The sequence below is a fragment of the Anarhichas minor genome, unplaced genomic scaffold, assembly GCF_050575085.1.
Source record: "Anarhichas minor isolate MPS153535 unplaced genomic scaffold, ASM5057508v1 ptg000033l, whole genome shotgun sequence".
NCBI lineage: Eukaryota > Metazoa > Chordata > Actinopteri > Perciformes > Anarhichadidae > Anarhichas > Anarhichas minor.
In genome coordinates, this window is record NW_027466479.1 from 10,137,489 (window position 1) to 10,156,797 (window position 19,309).

General features: G+C 41.5%; 3 protein-coding genes and 1 long non-coding RNA gene across 7 annotated transcripts in view; all 4 read left to right on the plus strand.

Moving 5' to 3' along the window:
* Window positions 1-4,407, plus strand: part of kmt2ba (lysine (K)-specific methyltransferase 2Ba) — a 29,333-nt gene extending 24,926 nt beyond the window's left edge. For 2 of the 4 annotated variants that reach the window (XM_076105947.1, XM_076105948.1), the window contains exons 32-36: window positions 67-319; window positions 476-586; window positions 736-819; window positions 916-1,045; window positions 1,498-4,407. In XM_076105947.1, the coding sequence (XP_075962062.1) occupies window positions 67-319; window positions 476-586; window positions 736-819; window positions 916-1,045; window positions 1,498-1,773 (854 nt within the window). In that variant the 3' untranslated portion in view covers window positions 1,774-4,407. The remainder of the gene's footprint in view (window positions 1-66; window positions 320-475; window positions 587-735; window positions 820-915; window positions 1,046-1,497) is intronic. The other 2 variants (XM_076105949.1, XM_076105950.1) reach the window with 1 other exon arrangement.
* Window positions 4,146-7,210, plus strand: LOC142965165 (trypsin-like). Its single transcript, XM_076105954.1, has 5 exons — window positions 4,146-4,285; window positions 4,496-4,646; window positions 5,321-5,574; window positions 6,324-6,460; window positions 6,874-7,210. Exons 1-5 carry the CDS (start codon window positions 4,246-4,248, stop codon window positions 7,021-7,023), a joined length of 732 nt encoding a protein of 243 aa, XP_075962069.1. The 5' UTR covers window positions 4,146-4,245; the 3' UTR covers window positions 7,024-7,210.
* A 2,855-nt stretch (window positions 7,211-10,065) lies between these two features.
* On the plus strand, window positions 10,066-10,739 carry LOC142965166 (uncharacterized). Its single transcript, XR_012957641.1, has 3 exons — window positions 10,066-10,124; window positions 10,287-10,445; window positions 10,627-10,739. It is a non-coding gene; the product is annotated as an uncharacterized LOC142965166 (long non-coding RNA).
* A 1,059-nt stretch (window positions 10,740-11,798) lies between these two features.
* Window positions 11,799-19,272, plus strand: LOC142965163 (uncharacterized). Its single transcript, XM_076105952.1, has 9 exons — window positions 11,799-14,078; window positions 14,561-14,683; window positions 15,957-16,075; window positions 16,262-16,387; window positions 16,566-16,818; window positions 16,975-17,085; window positions 17,235-17,318; window positions 17,415-17,544; window positions 17,997-19,272. Exons 1-9 carry the CDS (start codon window positions 11,845-11,847, stop codon window positions 18,270-18,272), a joined length of 3,456 nt encoding a protein of 1,151 aa, XP_075962067.1. The 5' UTR covers window positions 11,799-11,844; the 3' UTR covers window positions 18,273-19,272.
* Window positions 19,273-19,309: the final 37 nt, after the last annotated feature.

Consider the following 19,309-nt stretch of genomic DNA (forward strand, 5'->3'; position numbering starts at 1 on the left):
AGGAGAAAATTGTCAGCATGTCTGCAGCTTCGCTCTCACACCCTCTTTATGTCTCTCTTCCCTCAGCCGCCTGGCGTGCGGTGATTGACGGCGTCCTCGAAGCTCGAGCGGGTTTCCATCTGAAGCAGCTGCCTCTGGGCGGGATGAGCGGGCCGCGGGTGCTCGGCGTCGTCCACGATGCCGTCATCTTCCTGCTGGAGCAACTGCAGGGTGCCGCAAACTGCAAACGGCACCGCTTCCGCTTCCACCGCTGTGATGACATTGAGGAAGAGCTTCCCCTCAATCCAAGTGGCTGCGCTCGGACTGAAGTCTACACACGGTACAGACGGTTACTTTTTTTTGTCATAACTGGTTTTATTATTATGATGTTATAAGTGTTAGATGTTAGATGTTGTAGCTTGGTTTATGTGTTTCTGTTTCTTGTCTGTGACTTAAAATGCACCTCAAATTAATTTTCTTTTCTTTCTATAATCAGGAAAGCGACTTTTGATATGTTCAACTTCCTGGCATCACAGCACAGAGAGCTCCCTGTCATAGTGGGCCCCTTTGATGAGGAGGAGGATGAATTCCCACTGAAATCTTCCAGGTTAGCGGATTACCTTTGGGGCGCTTTCTTGATCCTAACCTTAAAGTTTAAACCCACTGCACTCCACAATGAACAGGAACTCTATAGATGGTAATTTAGCTGGAGCATTTCCATATTGACGCCACCTTTTCTGTGTCTCACTCTGACAGGCGAGCCACCAGCAGTGAGCTTCCCATGGCAATGAGATTCAGACACCTGGAAAAAATTTCCAAAGAAGCAGTAGGAGTTTACAGGTCACTGCAACAAATAAACGAAAAGAAAAACATGAGATTTTATTAATGTCCCAAATTATTTGTGTGCTTAAATGTATTTAACTGTAATCCTCTTAGATCTGAAATTCATGGTCGCGGCCTTTTCTGCAAAAGAAACATCGAGGCTGGCGAGATGGTGATCGAGTACGCCGGCACCGTCATTCGCGCTGTTCTGACTGATAAGCGGGAGAAATATTATGACGGCAAGGTAAGTAAACAAAATAAAATAATGGTTGTACTTAGAAGTTATCATCATAATGACAGTCATAGTTTCTGCTTCCATTATCGTGCGTGTTGATTCCTGTTTAATGTAGCGCTGCAACAATTAATCGATTAGTTGTCTGCTGTTAAATTAATCGGGATTAGTTGCACCCTACTTTTAATGAGAAGCCGCAGTGGTAATGAAATGGGATGTAGGTTGGTAATTTGAATCTAGTGCACCACCACAAACAATGAATACTATTGTGAGGGTAGTAATATTAAGAGGGGTAACTACAGAATGGAAATACTTTAAAATGGCTATTGCAGAAACAATGCCGACCACAAGTTATCAAAAACTAGATTTAATTTCATGAAAATCTTAAGGATCATAATTTCAAGATGTACATGAAATGTGAAAGAAAACCCGACTAACTGGGTTGTTAAATCACTCTCCATCAGGGCATTGGCTGTTACATGTTCCGCATCGACGACTTCGACGTGGTGGACGCGACGATGCAAGGCAACGCGGCTCGTTTCATCAACCACTCGTGCGAGCCGAACTGCTACTCCCGCGTCATCAACGTGGACGGCCGCAAGCACATCGTCATCTTCGCCCTGAGAAAGATCTACCGGGGCGAAGAACTGACCTACGACTACAAGTTCCCCATCGAGGACGAGAACAGCAAGCTGCACTGCAACTGTTCGACGAGACGCTGCCGTCGCTTCTTAAACTAGTACAACACACACACACGCCACACACCGATAGCCATCTTGGTTAATGCACTTGAAATTAGGAGGCGGACTTTGATAAACTGATTATGGCGACTTTTGTGACGTGGCCAGAAGAGTGGCCTGAAAATCTTCACCATGTTGGAAGCTTAATTAAAGACTGATGGAGGACAGCATGCGTTTGCTCATTTCTGTCCTCTGACCTGCTGTCACACAAACCAGATAAGAGCCATATGTCGAAGCGTAGGATGAATACTATTTATGTGATTTCAGACTGCAGGATTGTTGGTCTGTTGAAGTAGGAAGTACAATTAAGGAAAACTGCACTCTTTTTGGACTGTACTGTTTTACCATCTCATACAACACATTCTTTAATTTTAACATTGTTGAATTTGTCAGTAGCCTCTGCTGGAACTGGGGCCAAACAACAGCCGGGAGGCAATTATTACCAGCTACAGACGGTGCAAACTGAAACAACCTGATTGCAGCTATTACTGAGTTAAGGGGGATCTATTGTTATGCTGTAAATACACGGTCACAGAGAAGGATGAGGAGAATTTATTCAGCACCTTACTTTGATACAGCCATCTCTAGCAGTAAACCTATTTGACTCAAGGCACCTTGTGTACATTGTAGCTACATTTTAACCTCAGTCTGGATACCACAAGTCTTGTGAGGGGACTCCAATATTTTAGGTGCAGGTGACAAACCCCAACCCCCCCCCTCCTTTCCTCATTCATTCAGTTGAAATTTCCCGTTTTTATTTGTGACGGCAGAGATGCTGTGATCTAAATGCTTTTATTCTGCCATTACGGTCCGTTCTCTATTTGTTACTTTGTACTGTTTGTGAATTTTAAGGTCTATGAGGGAGAGTTTTCTTGGTGCAGGGTTCAAACTGAATATAGTGATCTTGCTCTGCACAGTACCCTATAAATCTTTTTGTATATTTGAATAATAAATGTATATCCAACAAGCTGATGGAAATAAATGTGTTTTGAGCTTTTAACTTTCTATTTGTAAGTAATGGAACAGAAGCTATTGTAGTGAGTTAATCATTTCGTTCTCTTTTTGTTGAGGCTGTTTTGCACCCTCTTCCTCCTGTTTGTCTCTCACAGGTGTACTACCTCAAAGGAATTTGTTATGAAGCAAGAATCATTTTATTACACAACACATTAGTGGAAAACAACTTCCTCATTTCCCCCTTGTTCAATCTTTCTAATAATTTATTCTTCTTGGTGCAAAAAGAAACATCAATACTAATAAACAATGACTTGCTATTATACCTGCAATTATTCTGAAAGAATAGGTGGCCACCATTTATTTGTGCTCATTTTTCCTGTGTGCAGTCACACCCAGCTGATGGATGTAGGTAGGACACTGGAGTGTAGGTTGAAGGCTAAATGCTGTGGAAGTTTTTTTTTTTTTTTCAGGCTTAATAATTGACTCGCAAAGCTTTGTGACTTTATTGGCTCACTATGGATCCTTGCCTGTACATAGTTGTATAAAGAATTTCTAAACCTGTTAAATATTTTTTTACCTACATTTTGTTTTTTTTAATTTATGTTCAATAAAAATTGTAAATGTTCAAAATTTGCCATCCATTTGCCAATGTTTATATTAATGAGTAAATATGTATTGAATTAAAATATCACTTGTGATTCTTAAGTTAACATATACAAATGTCCATACCATACATTTTTTATTTTTGTAGAAATGTGATATTGTCAGTCCTCTTCCCTGCAACAATAATCTTGTGATACCTGTTTGAATATACATAGTGCTCCTTCTATTGCGTTGCCCTTTTTATCAATTGTTAGCTGCTACAGTTTTAGAGAAGTTATCAGGTTTTCTATGAATTACTGAAAAACACATTGAATGTTCCTGCAGCCCAAACTGAACTGAATACTCTCAGCCAGTCACATCACTGGTCTCGTAGTTAGAAAAGAGGCTGTGATGCGCCCTGGTAACCTGACCTCTCCTTCGTAAACAAGCAGAATATCAAGTTATAACCGTCTGTGTTTAGAGGTCTGTATGGTTGTACGGTAGCAGCCTGGTGTCATTTTCAGGTAATTTAATGAAGGTAAATGCAGTGAACGGCCACGTGTAACGGCTGCAGATTTATCAACATGTCCCGCTACCTTCAGATGCTGAAGGAGAAGCTTTTCATACAGTATAATTCATTTGATAACGTTTGACCAAGTAATAAGTAAAGTTATTACTTTTTAAAGGAGTAAAAATTAACTTATTACATTTCCTGATTAACTTGCCCAGAACTGCCATTTCTGGGAAACTGCCATTAGGTGGCCTTGAGATTTATCACTTGGTCTTGTCATCACTTCAGCCTTCAGCCATATGGCTCTTTCCCAGAACATTGTGTTTTACCTTCCTGACCTTGATACATTGGAACATAAAGGGCTGGACAGGTGTATATAAAGAGTTGCAGGTTGAACTTTCTTTTACATTCAAAGAAACGTCACCATGAAGACCCTGGTATTTCTTGCTTTGCTTGGAGCAGCGTGTAAGAGACTAATCAAATTATTATTGTCCTATTTTGTTTTGATTAACTTTAACTTTAAATGTACTCTTATGCACATGTTACAGGACTGTGTCGTTTATTAAACAAGTTTTAACTGCTAAAAACCTTTTATGTTTTTTATTTTCTATTCATGGCTGTGGTTAAGTATTTCTAGGTTGTATTTCATGTCATAATCCTCACATGTTGTTTCAGTTGCTGCAGCTGAGGATAAGATTGTCGGAGGTTCTGAGTGTCCCAGAAACTCAGTTCCCTATCAGGTGTCTCTGAACGCCGGGTATCACTTCTGCGGTGGATCCCTCATCTCCAGCCAGTGGGTGGTGTCAGCTGCTCACTGCTACAAGTCGTAAGTACCGGAAGTAAAATCGTTTTTGCATTACAGTCAATTCATGTACCCTGCAAGACATATGTCCTACTATCAAACCAAGGGTCAATAGTGATCGTGCGTCAGTACTGGGGTTTTATTGGTCTTTTGCACTCTGTGGGTGCACAGCCATGCACCAAGCTGAATGCACTTCAAGTAAAGGTTGAAAACACGAGTCGGCCTTTTAAGTTTTTATTGTAAGCGAATTGGAAACTGTGAAAAAGATGAGATACCATAAACAAGTGTTACATTAAAGGCAATGTGAAAAGAGTTGGTCCAGTATCAAGAAAAATAACCCCGAGAACATTCTGCCCGTCCACTCATTGCTCGTCGCTGGAGTCTTCCACAAGCTGCCTGATTGACATAATGATAATTACATTACTGTCACTCAGATAGAAATGAGCTCCTATTGAACTGTCAGTTGAGGTTGTTATAAGAAGGGAATGTTAAACTGGATCCAACTCTAGTGTGAGCACATCTGCACACAAACATATAGTGGCTAATGTTTTCTTTAACCACATATACGTATGCTTTCTAATGACGCCACTGAGTCAGGTCATTAACTTTATGACTCTTAAAGATGATTATTTAAGTATTCAGAAATAATTTTTAACCAAACAGACATTTAAACTGTTTAACATTCATACCTCCTCCAGTCGTATCCAGGTCCGCCTTGGCGAACACAACATCGCTGTGAATGAGGGCACGGAGCAGTGGATTGATGGCGTCAAGATGATCAAGCACCCACAGTACAACAGCAACAATCTAGACAACGACATCATGCTGATCAAACTGAGCCGCCCTGCCACCCTCAACAGCAACGTCCGGACCGTATCCCTGCCCTCCCGCTGCCCTCAGCCCAACGAGATGTGCCTGGTGTCTGGATGGGGCAACACCGCCGCCAACGGAGGTAAGTTGAGTCTTGAAGCTGGGAGAGAAGAAAGGTTATATGCATGGTCTCAAATGATAATGTAGGATGACTTATACAGCATTAAGTCAGAGTAGCATTAAGCTTTTTTTGTTTGTCTTGAGACTTAATCATTTCACCAGTGTGCCTGCAAGACAAACTGAGGTGTTGAGTCTGAACGAAGTGGGTATGAGGAGGCAGAGGGGAGTTTTTGTTTTTTCCAAGTCCCTCAACTTTATGGAAGTGCAGTAGCACATAGCTGGAGTACCCTTTAACACAGAAAAATTGGGATTTTAAAAATCATACATATCTCACACACTGTTAACTAAGGCCTAATATACTGTTTGTTTTGCAACAATGCACAGTGACACGCATCTCTTGGTCTCAAAATGCAGGGCTCAAACAAATCAAAGCAGAAACTGAGTATTTGTTAAATATTTACATTGCTTCTTTTGTTCGACTAGTGGTTCCAAACCCAAATGTAATAATTTTACAATGATGTGAATTAGAAGAGAGCAGCAAATCTTGACATTAAGGAAGTGGCAACCACCAAACGTTTGGCATTTTACTTTACTAATAAAGAAAATAATCAGCAAAATGGGAGTCACATACTTTTCTATCAACAAATCATTTCGTCAACTCATTACTACATTACTCATATTATACTACATTATTTCCATGTAATGCCAAGTACATCTAGTATTTACATAATGGTAGGTACAGTAACTGAGACTTACCTTCCCGCTCCACAGACAACTATCCTGACAGGCTGCAGTGTCTGAGGCAGCCCATCATTGATGACAGGATCTGCAGGAACGCCTATCCCGATATGTTGACCGACAACATGCTTTGCTCAGGATTCATGAATGGAGGTGCCAGCAGCTGCCAAGTGAGTTGGACTAAACCACAGTGAACTCACAGGGAGTCAGGTGGTGCACGAGTGTGCATCTATTGCAGCAGGACAAGTCTGTGACTTGGTGTCGTGAGTCCACACTATAGCACTTACTGAGTTTAATTGCTCTTTCAATGCAAATGCTGCATATATCTAGTCAAATCCTTTAATTAAGGATTCAAGGATGTGTATATATATATATATATATATATATATATATATATATATATATATATATATATATATATATGCCTCTAAATGGATCTCAACCCTCTACCCAAAGGTGAAACAGGGATGAACAACTGTGACTGTTACCTTTTGATCTTGAGTTACATTGCTCACCATAACGACAGCACATACCATGGATTTACATTTAAACTCCTGTTATTCTTCTTCTGCTTGTGTTGCAGGGAGACTCTGGTGGTCCTCTGGTGTGTAATGGTCAGCTGCAGGGAGTTGTGTCCTGGGGTTACGACTGCGCCATGAAGGGACACCCCAGTGTCTACGCCCGCGTGTGCCGCTACAACAACTGGATCAGCACCACCATGCGCAACAACTAAACGCACTCCCTCACCCATACATCAATGCGTGCAAGCTGACATTACAACAGCATAATCAGTGTTCATCCTCAGTTTATTTAAAACACCCTTTGTATTGCTATTTCATATATATACATCTCAGGAATAACATGCTTAGGCATAATATTCTGAAGAATTGGACAAATTAATAAAAATATACATCAGCATCCACCGAATTTGTTTTGTTTTTCTGCTTTGAGTTTCACAGTTGCTGTCAAACCATGCTGGGTCATTTTGTATTTTTCACTGGTTCTGTATCCATTCTGCGCTGACACAAGGCCACTGCTGTCTTGAAATTCACAATGAATAAATGAACAAAAGATAAACTTAAAACCTTTGCAAAACATTCAGGTTTAATATTTAATTTATACTTATTGTACTATAGACTCATGCCTCTCTATGAAATACCGTTCATACTTGGTTACCGTGGACACTTGAGTGATATGGGAGACACGCGAACTTGAGTAAATAAGCAATAAGGCATAACTGCATTTCACTTGTTTGCATGCATTCCTCAGATGGTGCTTTGTAAACTTCTCTGTTTCTTGTTTGCTGAGGCAACCTAAAACATACAAAGGAAAAGACAGAGAGAGCAGAGGGGATAGCCATGCAGCCATATCAAACAAGGTGTGCAAATAAAAAATATTTAGGGATATTTGTATCACACTTCTCTCTCGCTCTCTCTTGCTCTCTCTCACCAACTCATTATTTGGGTCCTTCTCCACCATCTTGAGAGCCTGGAGGACCTTCCTCGCCATCACTTCCTCTGACGCCCTCCGTAGATCTTGATCATGGAGCCCATGCCGACTCCTCTTTGCAGGTACAAGTGAGGAGCTGTGGATGCTGGTCAAACATGCAAACAGTATACGGTATTATGTTGCAATATATCCTTGTTTTATCATCTGAAAAAGCTCTTGACCAAAAGACATGAAATCAAACATTCCAACTTATCACATATGTGACATTTTTCTCTGTAAACTCTTATGCTTTTGAAGGGCCAATATGTCTAAGTAGATAACACACATACTGTAACAGCAGAGAGAGTTGTGCTCATGTACTTACATGTATATTGTACCAGTTATAGAAAATCTACTTACAGGCCGTAACTAATGAATAATATCAGCTAATCCTAACATTAGATAATATAGAAACTACAGATTTTTAGCATTTATATTTGGTAAATTAATATTCAATTCATCTATCAATCGTTTCAGCTGTGGCAGATGAATTGATGCATGGGAAACACATCAAGCGTGGCCAACAGGGCTGCAAACAGTACCTGGCCCTGGCAGGCCTCGCTCTTCCTCACTTCCGCCATCTCGTCCAAATATGGTCACTTCTGGTTCCAAAGAAACAAGATGGCTACTGCCAAAATGCTAATCTTCAAAGGCTTCAAAGTGGTAGTTTACAACCTATGGTTGACGTCACAGTGACTATGTCTACTTCTTATAGAGTGCCACAGGGATGAAGTAGTTTTGTCGGCCAATCTGGAAGCTACATCGCCCTCGACAAAAAGCCAATGGGATTTTTCTATTGGCTTTTGGATAATTTCAGAAAATAAACTCTGTGGCAAACAAACGTTTATGATACTTACACATTTTGTACACCATGGTGACCATGGTCACATGACTTTACTTCACCAGCACTAAGCTAAAGACAAACTACTCCGCATCATGACGTTTTGTAGTCTCATTTAGCCACTTGTTAGCAACCGCCTTTTTTAAGACACGTAAAAGCTTCAAATTCTCTAAAGAGGTATCTACTGATGTATTTTATGTTTTAGAAGAAAAAATATGAATCTACCCACAGGCCTTAGTTCTTGTTTTAAGAGGGTGAGATTGATTGATTTATCCGCAGGGAAATTTGTTATAGCAGCAGAAGAACAAAAGGTGCATAGTATAGATACATTGTCATCTCTTGTTTATTTTAAATGTTTATTTGAAACAATAAAACATTTCTTTGTTTATTTAAAAGACATTTGAAAAACTGCATCTTGATTTTGAACACCTGATTGTAAAAGTTTGCATAACCTGGGGCTTATTGCTCACTTTTAACTTGCTTGTTTAATGTTAGTAAGCCATCAATTGTCATTTTGCATGTTATGAGTCACATTGATATTCAACTTTGACCAATTTGTAATGTTACCATACAAGATAATTTACAGTGGAACAGTTTGTAATTAGTCACTAGTTAATTACTTGACATCCACAACCTATTGATGATCAGATGGAAGCTCAACACACACAGCATCTGTCAAAGTATGTCGACACATGCATTTTCAGCTGATCTGTGATAGTTGAACGTATAAATCCAAAACCATGGGCCTTACCAAAAGTACACAAAGTATGTGGACAGGAGAGTCCACTTACTTTTAGCAATAAAGAGTAATCATACCATTGCTGCCCCTTCCCTCTGGAACTCTCTCCCCCAGCACCTCAGAAATTCTCCGTCACTCAGCACTTTCAAAACTGCTCTTAAAATTCGCCTATTAAAATCTGCTTTTAACCTGTGAAGCTAGTTAAGTATGTTTTTGTGTTGTTCCTTACTGTTATTTCATCTCTTTTGTTTATATAGTAATTGCTTTTATTGTTTCTGTTTTTACCATGTAAAGTGCCTTTGAGTACCTTAAATATACAAATAAAATGTATTATTATTATTATTATTGTACCTTAATCAAACAACCTTTGCCAGCACTTCTTCTGACCGTAGTCAGCAGATCACATGGTGACATCATACCTCCGTAAGCAGGCATATGAAGTATGAGCATAAATTCTCATAAAAAGTCAACTACTTGAACACAAACAGGATGCATCATGTTTTCAGGGACTGTACATTACAACTGTTCTGAGTAGACATGTTTCTAAATGTTCTGCATGTCATCTTACACTATTAAAAAGTGGCTACTCTACTGCTTATTAAGTGATGTGAATGTGTTTTCCTCCTGATAGGATGCAGGACGGCTGTTGTACTTGGGACAGAATGAGTGGGCCCACATTAACTGCTGCCTGTGGTCTGCAGAGGTGTATGAAGAGGATAGTGCTCTTTTGCAAGTGCACAGCGCTGTCTCAAGAGGGCGCCACCTGGTAAGATATTACCAGGAAATAAAATATAAGGGTTTTTTTGTAGCTAGATATTTATTTGTCAAGTGTTGAAGGATTGACACAAGTTCCGTAACTCTGTGAACTACCTGTGTGGACGGTATTGTGTACAGTAAAGTAACATTATTTGTGTCCTTCATTCTGCAGCGTTGTGATCGTTGTGGGCAGTCGGGGGCCACTGTGGGCTGCTGTCTTTCCACCTGCCAGAGTAATTTCCACTTCATGTGCGCTCGTGCCCAGAACTGTGTGTTTCAGCTGGACAGGAAGGTGTACTGCTTCAATCACAGGGATCTTGTCAGTGCGAAGGTATAAACGCTATATCCCCCTAAAACGTATCTTTTATTTGTATTATAGTTGCATATTAACATTTTTACCAGAAGGGAAAGCATTACTCCATCCGTTTACCCACGCACACCTCACACCTGCTGATTTTCTCTACATTGTATTGGTTTTTGTTTTACCAAACTCTACTACCTTATCATACTAGATGGTGTCTGGGAGAGGGTTTGAAGTGCCTCGACGGGTATATGTGGACTTTGATGGGATCAATCTTAGAAGAAAGTTCCTCACAGGCCTTGACCCAGATTCCATAAACATGACTATAGGTAAGAATATCGTGGCTCCATACAGGGATGCAATGTTACTACTAATCAGACTGCCTTTAATCTGCTGTAACGTGTTATCTTTCCTTTCTCATTTTTCCAGGTTCTCTGCAGATTCAAAAACTTGGTGTGTTGTCTGAGCTGTCTTCAAATGGGAGGATGCTGTATCCTGTTGGTTATCAGTAAGTGCTCATTGTTATTATACAACTGGTAGCCTTATCTCTTAGTATGTTTGTTAGAAAAACCCAAATACTTTTTGGAACTTTTGTGCTGAATGTAGCATAATTATTACTCCTTTTTGTTTATTTACATGAACGCATTCTTCCTCCATTCCTTTTCCAGATGTTCTCGGTTGTAATGGAGCACTGTGGACCCCCGCAGACGTTGCAAGTACACCTGTAAGGTGACAGAAGTGAGCACACCTCTCTCCCTGGTGAGCAACAAGATCCGAGATGGGACAAAGAAGAGAATCACACCATAGTCCACAGCCCCAACCGCAACAGAGGTCAGCAGGAACTTTCACATTTATTTTTTTTTAAATTAAAAGCCTGGCTTACTGCTGGCACTCACAGAAAATGTTTTGGTAAAAGTACTTTAAAAAAGCTTCCTAGTCCTTAAAATAATTAAGCTAAATCATTCATTTATACTGATCCAACTGTTCTTTTGGTTTCCATGAAATGTTACTTTTTCAACGTGACACCTTTGCTTCTTTGCCAGATATGGATTCCCCAGATCGTTTAAGTTCTTCATCCAGCCCTATAAAGTCCGCTACTCCATCACCCAACTCTAAACAGCACAACACACCTGGTTCCAAAAGTCCTGGTTACACAGAGACCAGGAGGATCATCCCGACCTCTTCCATCTCCAGGTAAATAGTTTAAATAGTTGTTTTCCCTTTGTTTTGAATGTGTCACATCTATAAATCTATAAATTAGCATTGTTTCCTCTTCTTTACAATGTTATTTGATGATTCAGGGTCAGCTCTTCCCAAATCACATCACGTCCTGACATTGAAGGACCTGGAGGACACCCGTCGGCCGCGCAGGCTCTAATCAAGAAGCCGCTGCAGTTCCTCGCCAACAGACAGCGACCCATCTGCACCGATGACCCTCCGCTCTGGTGGCACCATCCACTCCAGGTGTGCCCTGTTCAGCTCCCCTCCGAGGTCATCAAACCTGGGTGCAGCCTCGCCTCCTCTGTCACGACAAAACTCAGCATCACCGGTCTGGAGCTCCCCGCCTCGATCCAACTCCAGCATTTCTGCAGGGTTGTCACCTCGAAGAGGAGCAATCACTCACTCCCCCAGAGGGAGGCAGAACTTCAAAATCACCACTCCAGTTTCTGCAGAGGTTCCCCAAGACTTCCTCGCATCATCTGAGGCAGAAGACGCAGCAGTGGCCACAACCAATGGGATCTCACTAGCCCCTGATAACCTGGAAGAGGAGGTAGCTCACCTGATGGCCCAGGAGCTGCCTTACACTGTGTTTGATACTGACACAGAGGTAGCAGTGGCTTCCATGCTGGATGCTAAGCTTGAGTTTGACGAGGCTCTGCTCACGGAGAACGTGACACTTCACTGCGGAGCACAAGGCGGGAGAGGAGAGGTTGAAGGCGTAGTGCCAGATGTGGGAATGCAGGTAGATAATCGTGAAAATTCCGAAGATGAAGACTCGAGCCATTACTTAAAATTTTCGCGCACAGTAGTGTGCGACGCAGCTAGCAGCTCAGAAACCTCAGGACAGCTCCCTTCAACGCAGTCGATCTCACAGTTAGATGGAGCGGACGGCGGGTCAGAAAGTGATGAAAGCGAGGTGCTGGACGATGAAGCTCAGGACACAAAAGGAGAACATGGAGAGAATACGATTCACAGCAACCATAATACACCTACTAAACAGCTAACGGTCTCTCTAAAGAGGTTGGAGCCCATCTACACCGTGTCAAAGTCAGCTGAGCCAGAGGTTCAGGAAAGTTACCCACCATCTGATGTTCTTGAAGCAGGTTACGGAAACGATGATATGTCATTTCAGGAGGAAGTGGTCCTGATGAGCTCTGAAACACCAACACCTCAAAATGAGGTGTTTTTAGATTCTGCTACAGGCCATTTCATTTCTACTGGAGATGGCACTGTGGTGGGCCCAAATGTCATCGAAGTTGGCGCTAAAGAGGACAGTAGCTCATCGACCGACTCCGTTGAAGGATTTAAAGATGATTTGAATGACCCTGACTACTTTCCAGAGCGTATTCAGAGTCCAGAGCGTAAAACCAAAAAATCTCCCACAACTCAGTTGAAAGGCATCATTGTGAAGACAAAACGTCCGGTATCAAATCTCAAGCGTTTGTCGCCAAAACCGTGTCTTCCACAGCAGCGCAAACTCAAATTGATGTTGCCCCTTCGACCTTCACAGACTGTAAAAATTGCATCGGCTTCCCCTGCTGCCGCCACACTTTGTCCAGTTCCACGCACAGTTACCTCCCCCATTGTGATCAATGGTTTAAACGTACCTATCCAGCCTGGTGCCTCACAGGGAAGAACCATCGCCATTCGCTTGGACAACTCCAGGACAGGAAGTCTGCAGCAAGTTGCGATTCAGAATCAAGCTGCAGCCACTAGCTCGCTGCCGCCCCCGGCTCCTGCCCCTCAGGTCCTTCTAGTCAACAGACAAGGTCAGATTCTTATCAAAGACCCTAGGTCAAACACTTATCAGTCCCTCAGTACAAACTCTCCTGCCTACAACAAAATAAGCCAGATTGCCAAGATTCTCCACAGTGGTAATGCGCTGCAGCGCTCAGTCCCTCGTGTTATAATAAAGCCTCGTTCCAGCCTCTCCGCCACAAACGTCCCCTCTGCCGGTAACAACACGACGACATCCGAGAGAAAAGTAGTTTTTAGAGTCGTGCCTGTGAAAAGCATTGGAACTCTAGCTCCCACAACTCCTGTCAGTGTGCAGAGTGTTCCTGAAGTAGCTTTCTCCAACATTCAAGAAAGCACAGCCCAGGCTATTATTGACAGAGCCATGGCTACCCACCGCGACGAGCCAAAGACAAAACCCATCATCCTCAGTAAAATGATGCAACCAAAGGCCAAACTTCACAGGCCGTCCCAGTTTCAGGTTGCAGAGGTATCAAATCAGTTGCCAGCTGCACCCTTGGCGTCCCCTAGTGGTTTCCTCAATAAACCAAACACACAAACCAACACACAACCAACACCTGCTTCATCACGCCACCAGGTGAGAGTGAAGAAAGTGTCATCGGTGTCTGAGCGGCCCTCCAAGAAGAAATCCAAGATGGACTTCTTGAGAGATCCATCAAGTGAGCTGGATGAAGTTAATGAAGCCAGGTATTCAAAGATTTGATTCTTCTCTAGTTGTTTGTACTGCAATGTACAAGAAAAAATATGATTATTAAAAAAAAAAAAAATACCAAATGTTGTCCAAAAAGTAACTTTGTGCTGCAATGCACGTTTAGGTTACAACCTAGGATAAACTATTATTGAGGCTGCAGCAATTGGCTATTTCCATTATTGATAAAAGTACAGATAATTGTGTGATAAACTGTGTTGTTAAATGTTCTGCATGATATTTTTTATGTTGTCTGCATTATTTTAAACCTTAAAAAACATCACCTGTCCATTTTCATGCTGTCATCTTTAAGATTCTTGGTATGTTCACTTAGCAAGTCTGTCTGTTGTCATATATTGTTGTAAGCACGTACACTTTGACAACCCTAATGAAGAGAATAGCAACAGCACTCTTGTTTTTGTGAAAGTCTCAGGAATCGGTGTACTACGTCATCTAAATGTTTCTTGTTTTCTTCCAACAGACCGAGTGGTGTGAGGATGAAAGCTCCATCAATGAAGGATGTCCTCGATATGGATCAGGAGAAAATGTTGCCTGAGCAGTTGAGAATTACTGCTCCACCACTACCACCTACTACACCCCCCAGGTTAGTTCAACTCAGAGGTTCCCTCATTAAGAGCCTTCTTACTTTTCTGTAAAGTAAAGAGACAAATCATTTGCATCAGGTAACATGAATTTAAAGATGAATGTTTACCCACTTCCATGTTTGAGGGGCAGAATTTTAAACAATTTGAATTTCAAAAGGTGGAAATTCTGGATTAATAGTGATTTAAGGACATTTTAAAGCAACATTGTGTTTAAAATAGTGCTGGGCAACGATTAAAATATTTAATCGCGATTAATCGCATGGATTTTTTGCGATTAATCGCATTGTTATGGCAAAGTTCAATAATGAATTCAAAAGTAGTGTATTGCGCACTTTTATTTTAAAAGTACTGCTATATGAACAAAAGGGCAATAACATTTGGTTTGCAAACACTTTAAACAAATCAGGTGCTTTTTAGCAGCAGTATTTCCTTTACACAGTAGCGATCATATTTGTTGCACTATATCTGTGCTCATTGTGCTGACTGTATGTGAAACATTCCACTGCTGTGCAACAGGAATAACATGTTTCATCTAAATGTGTGTCTTGTGTCTTCATGACAGTCAGAGCATGTGAATGCAGCTCTATTGTTCATCAATATAATGCTGTAACTCCGAGGTGATGGTGGTGACCCAGAGATCAAAGAATAAAGACACTTTATGAAGAATTTAGGTGTATTTTCCCTTTAACTCACGAGATGCAGGTAGCATGTTTTATACTTAATGTGAATATAATTCATACTTTGTTGGCATCTTATTCTGAAAACCAGATGTTTGTCTGAAGAAACCGGATGTTGTCTCACGTTAATCTTTCTGCTAACTTTCAAAGTCCTTCGCTCGCTCCCGATCTGCGCCGTTTGAATGCGTTTACCGTGAATTTCAGCATATAGGTGCACTAAAGTGTAAGTGTCTGCTAAGTTCACCACGGAGATCTGAGTGTCCGCTGACTTTACCGCAGCGATGTCCAGTAGTCTCCATTCCTCCACCGCTGCCAGTGAGCAACGGACTTTCAAAATAAAATAAATTGAAAAATGCGTTAACGCGCTATAAAATAATTGTCGGCGTTAATTAATGAATGTGTTAACGCGATAATAACGCCTTAACTTGCCCAGCACTAGTTTAAAGAAATGTAAGTAGTATTGCCTGATGAACAAAATGCATAAGTTCTCTGCACATGCCCATACATTATTGAATTGTGTTAATTATTTCTTCCTCAAATGTGGTATAGTACTCACATTTATGTTTGTACTTAATTGTTTGCTCTTTCTGCTCAGGCCTCCTCTGGTTGAGAGTCCTCCCTCACGGGCACAAATCAACAGTCAGAGTCAGGGTAAAACACACACGTGGGTCAGTGCTCGCCATGGAGAACTCTCTGAATGGGGCCCTTATTCAGGTTTGCAACTAATTTAATGTGTAATTTTTCTTAACAGCTACTCTTCCCGATAATTTAAGCAATTTAATATAATTTTATGTGGAAACAATCTTGAAATATTGTCTTAACACTAGCTTTTCAGTAAATGTTGTGTGTGACATTTTTTTACATTATTTGTTTACAATTACGGCTCATTTAATTCTACAGGTTTTAGCTCAGAAGAAGATGCATCTGCACCCAAACACAGAAAGAGGACATACATGAACCAGCCCCACTTGCGTTTTGAAATCACCAGTGATGATGGCTTCAGTGTTAAAGCTAACAGCATAGAGGGTAAGAGCTGCTTGGTTACTGTCCTGTGCTCTGACTATGTAAACAATGCTGATGAATAGTCTTCCAGGCATGATGTGTTTGAGCTACATAATGCTTGAGAAGAGCAACTAAAAGGAGAAAATTGTCAGCATGTCTGCAGCTTCGCTCTCACACCCTCTTTATGTCTCTCTTCCCTCAGCCGCCTGGCGTGCGGTGATTGACGGCGTCCTCGAAGCTCGAGCGGGTTTCCATCTGAAGCAGCTGCCTCTGGGCGGGATGAGCGGGCCGCGGGTGCTCGGCGTCGTCCACGATGCCGTCATCTTCCTGCTGGAGCAACTGCAGGGTGCCGCAAACTGCAAACGGCACCGCTTCCGCTTCCACCGCTGTGATGACATTGAGGAAGAGCTTCCCCTCAATCCAAGTGGCTGCGCTCGGACTGAAGTCTACACACGGTACAGACGGTTACTTTTTTTTGTCATAACTGGTTTTATTATTATGATGTTATAAGTGTTAGATGTTAGATGTTGTAGCTTGGTTTATGTGTTTCTGTTTCTTGTCTGTGACTTAAAATGCACCTCAAATTAATTTTCTTTTCTTTCTATAATCAGGAAAGCGACTTTTGATATGTTCAACTTCCTGGCATCACAGCACAGAGAGCTCCCTGTCATAGTGGGCCCCTTTGATGAGGAGGAGGATGAATTCCCACTGAAATCTTCCAGGTTAGCGGATTACCTTTGGGGCGCTTTCTTGATCCTAACCTTAAAGTTTAAACCCACTGCACTCCACAATGAACAGGAACTCTATAGATGGTAATTTAGCTGGAGCATTTCCATATTGACGCCACCTTTTCTGTGTCTCACTCTGACAGGCGAGCCACCAGCAGTGAGCTTCCCATGGCAATGAGATTCAGACACCTGGAAAAAATTTCCAAAGAAGCAGTAGGAGTTTACAGGTCACTGCAACAAATAAACGAAAAGAAAAACATGAGATTTTATTAATGTCCCAAATTATTTGTGTGCTTAAATGTATTTAACTGTAATCCTCTTAGATCTGAAATTCATGGTCGCGGCCTTTTCTGCAAAAGAAACATCGAGGCTGGCGAGATGGTGATCGAGTACGCCGGCACCGTCATTCGCGCTGTTCTGACTGATAAGCGGGAGAAATATTATGACGGCAAGGTAAGTAAACAAAATAAAATAATGGTTGTACTTAGAAGTTATCATCATAATGACAGTCATAGTTTCTGCTTCCATTATCGTGCGTGTTGATTCCTGTTTAATGTAGCGCTGCAACAATTAATCGATTAGTTGTCTGCTGTTAAATTAATCGGGATTAGTTGCACCCTACTTTTAATGAGAAGCCGCAGTGGTAATGAAATGGGATGTAGGTTGGTAATTTGAATCTAGTGCACCACCACAAACAATGAATACTATTGTGAGGGTAGTAATATTAAGAGGGGTAACTACAGAATGGAAATACTTTAAAATGGCTATTGCAGAAACAATGCCGACCACAAGTTATCAAAAACTAGATTTAATTTCATGAAAATCTTAAGGATCATAATTTCAAGATGTACATGAAATGTGAAAGAAAACCCGACTAACTGGGTTGTTAAATCACTCTCCATCAGGGCATTGGCTGTTACATGTTCCGCATCGACGACTTCGACGTGGTGGACGCGACGATGCAAGGCAACGCGGCTCGTTTCATCAACCACTCGTGCGAGCCGAACTGCTACTCCCGCGTCATCAACGTGGACGGCCGCAAGCACATCGTCATCTTCGCCCTGAGAAAGATCTACCGGGGCGAAGAACTGACCTACGACTACAAGTTCCCCATCGAGGACGAGAACAGCAAGCTGCACTGCAACTGTTCGACGAGACGCTGCCGTCGCTTCTTAAACTAGTACAACACACACACACGCCACACACCGATAGCCATCTTGGTTAATGCACTTGAAATTAGGAGGCGGACTTTGATAAACTGATTATGGCGACTTTTGTGACGTGGCCAGAAGAGTGGCCTGAAAATCTTCACCATGTTGGAAGCTTAATTAAAGACTGATGGAGGACAGCATGCGTTTGCTCATTTCTGTCCTCTGACCTGCTGTCACACAAACCAGATAAGAGCCATATGTCGAAGCGTAGGATGAATACTATTTATGTGATTTCAGACTGCAGGATTGTTGGTCTGTTGAAGTAGGAAGTACAATTAAGGAAAACTGCACTCTTTTTGGACTGTACTGTTTTACCATCTCATACAACACATTCTTTAATTTTAACATTGTTGAATTTGTCAGTAGCCTCTGCTGGAACTGGGGCCAAACAACAGCCGGGAGGCAATTATTACCAGCTACAGACGGTGCAAACTGAAACAACCTGATTGCAGCTATTACTGAGTTAAGGGGGATCTATTGTTATGCTGTAAATACACGGTCACAGAGAAGGATGAGGAGAATTTATTCAGCACCTTACTTTGATACAGCCATCTCTAGCAGTAAACCTATTTGACTCAAGGCACCTTGTGTACATTGTAGCTACATTTTAACCTCAGTCTGGATACCACAAGTCTTGTGAGGGGACTCCAATATTTTAGGTGCAGGTGACAAACCCCAACCCCCCCCCTCCTTTCCTCATTCATTCAGTTGAAATTTCCCGTTTTTATTTGTGACGGCAGAGATGCTGTGATCTAAATGCTTTTATTCTGCCATTACGGTCCGTTCTCTATTTGTTACTTTGTACTGTTTGTGAATTTTAAGGTCTATGAGGGAGAGTTTTCTTGGTGCAGGGTTCAAACTGAATATAGTGATCTTGCTCTGCACAGTACCCTATAAATCTTTTTGTATATTTGAATAATAAATGTATATCCAACAAGCTGATGGAAATAAATGTGTTTTGAGCTTTTAACTTTCTATTTGTAAGTAATGGAACAGAAGCTATTGTA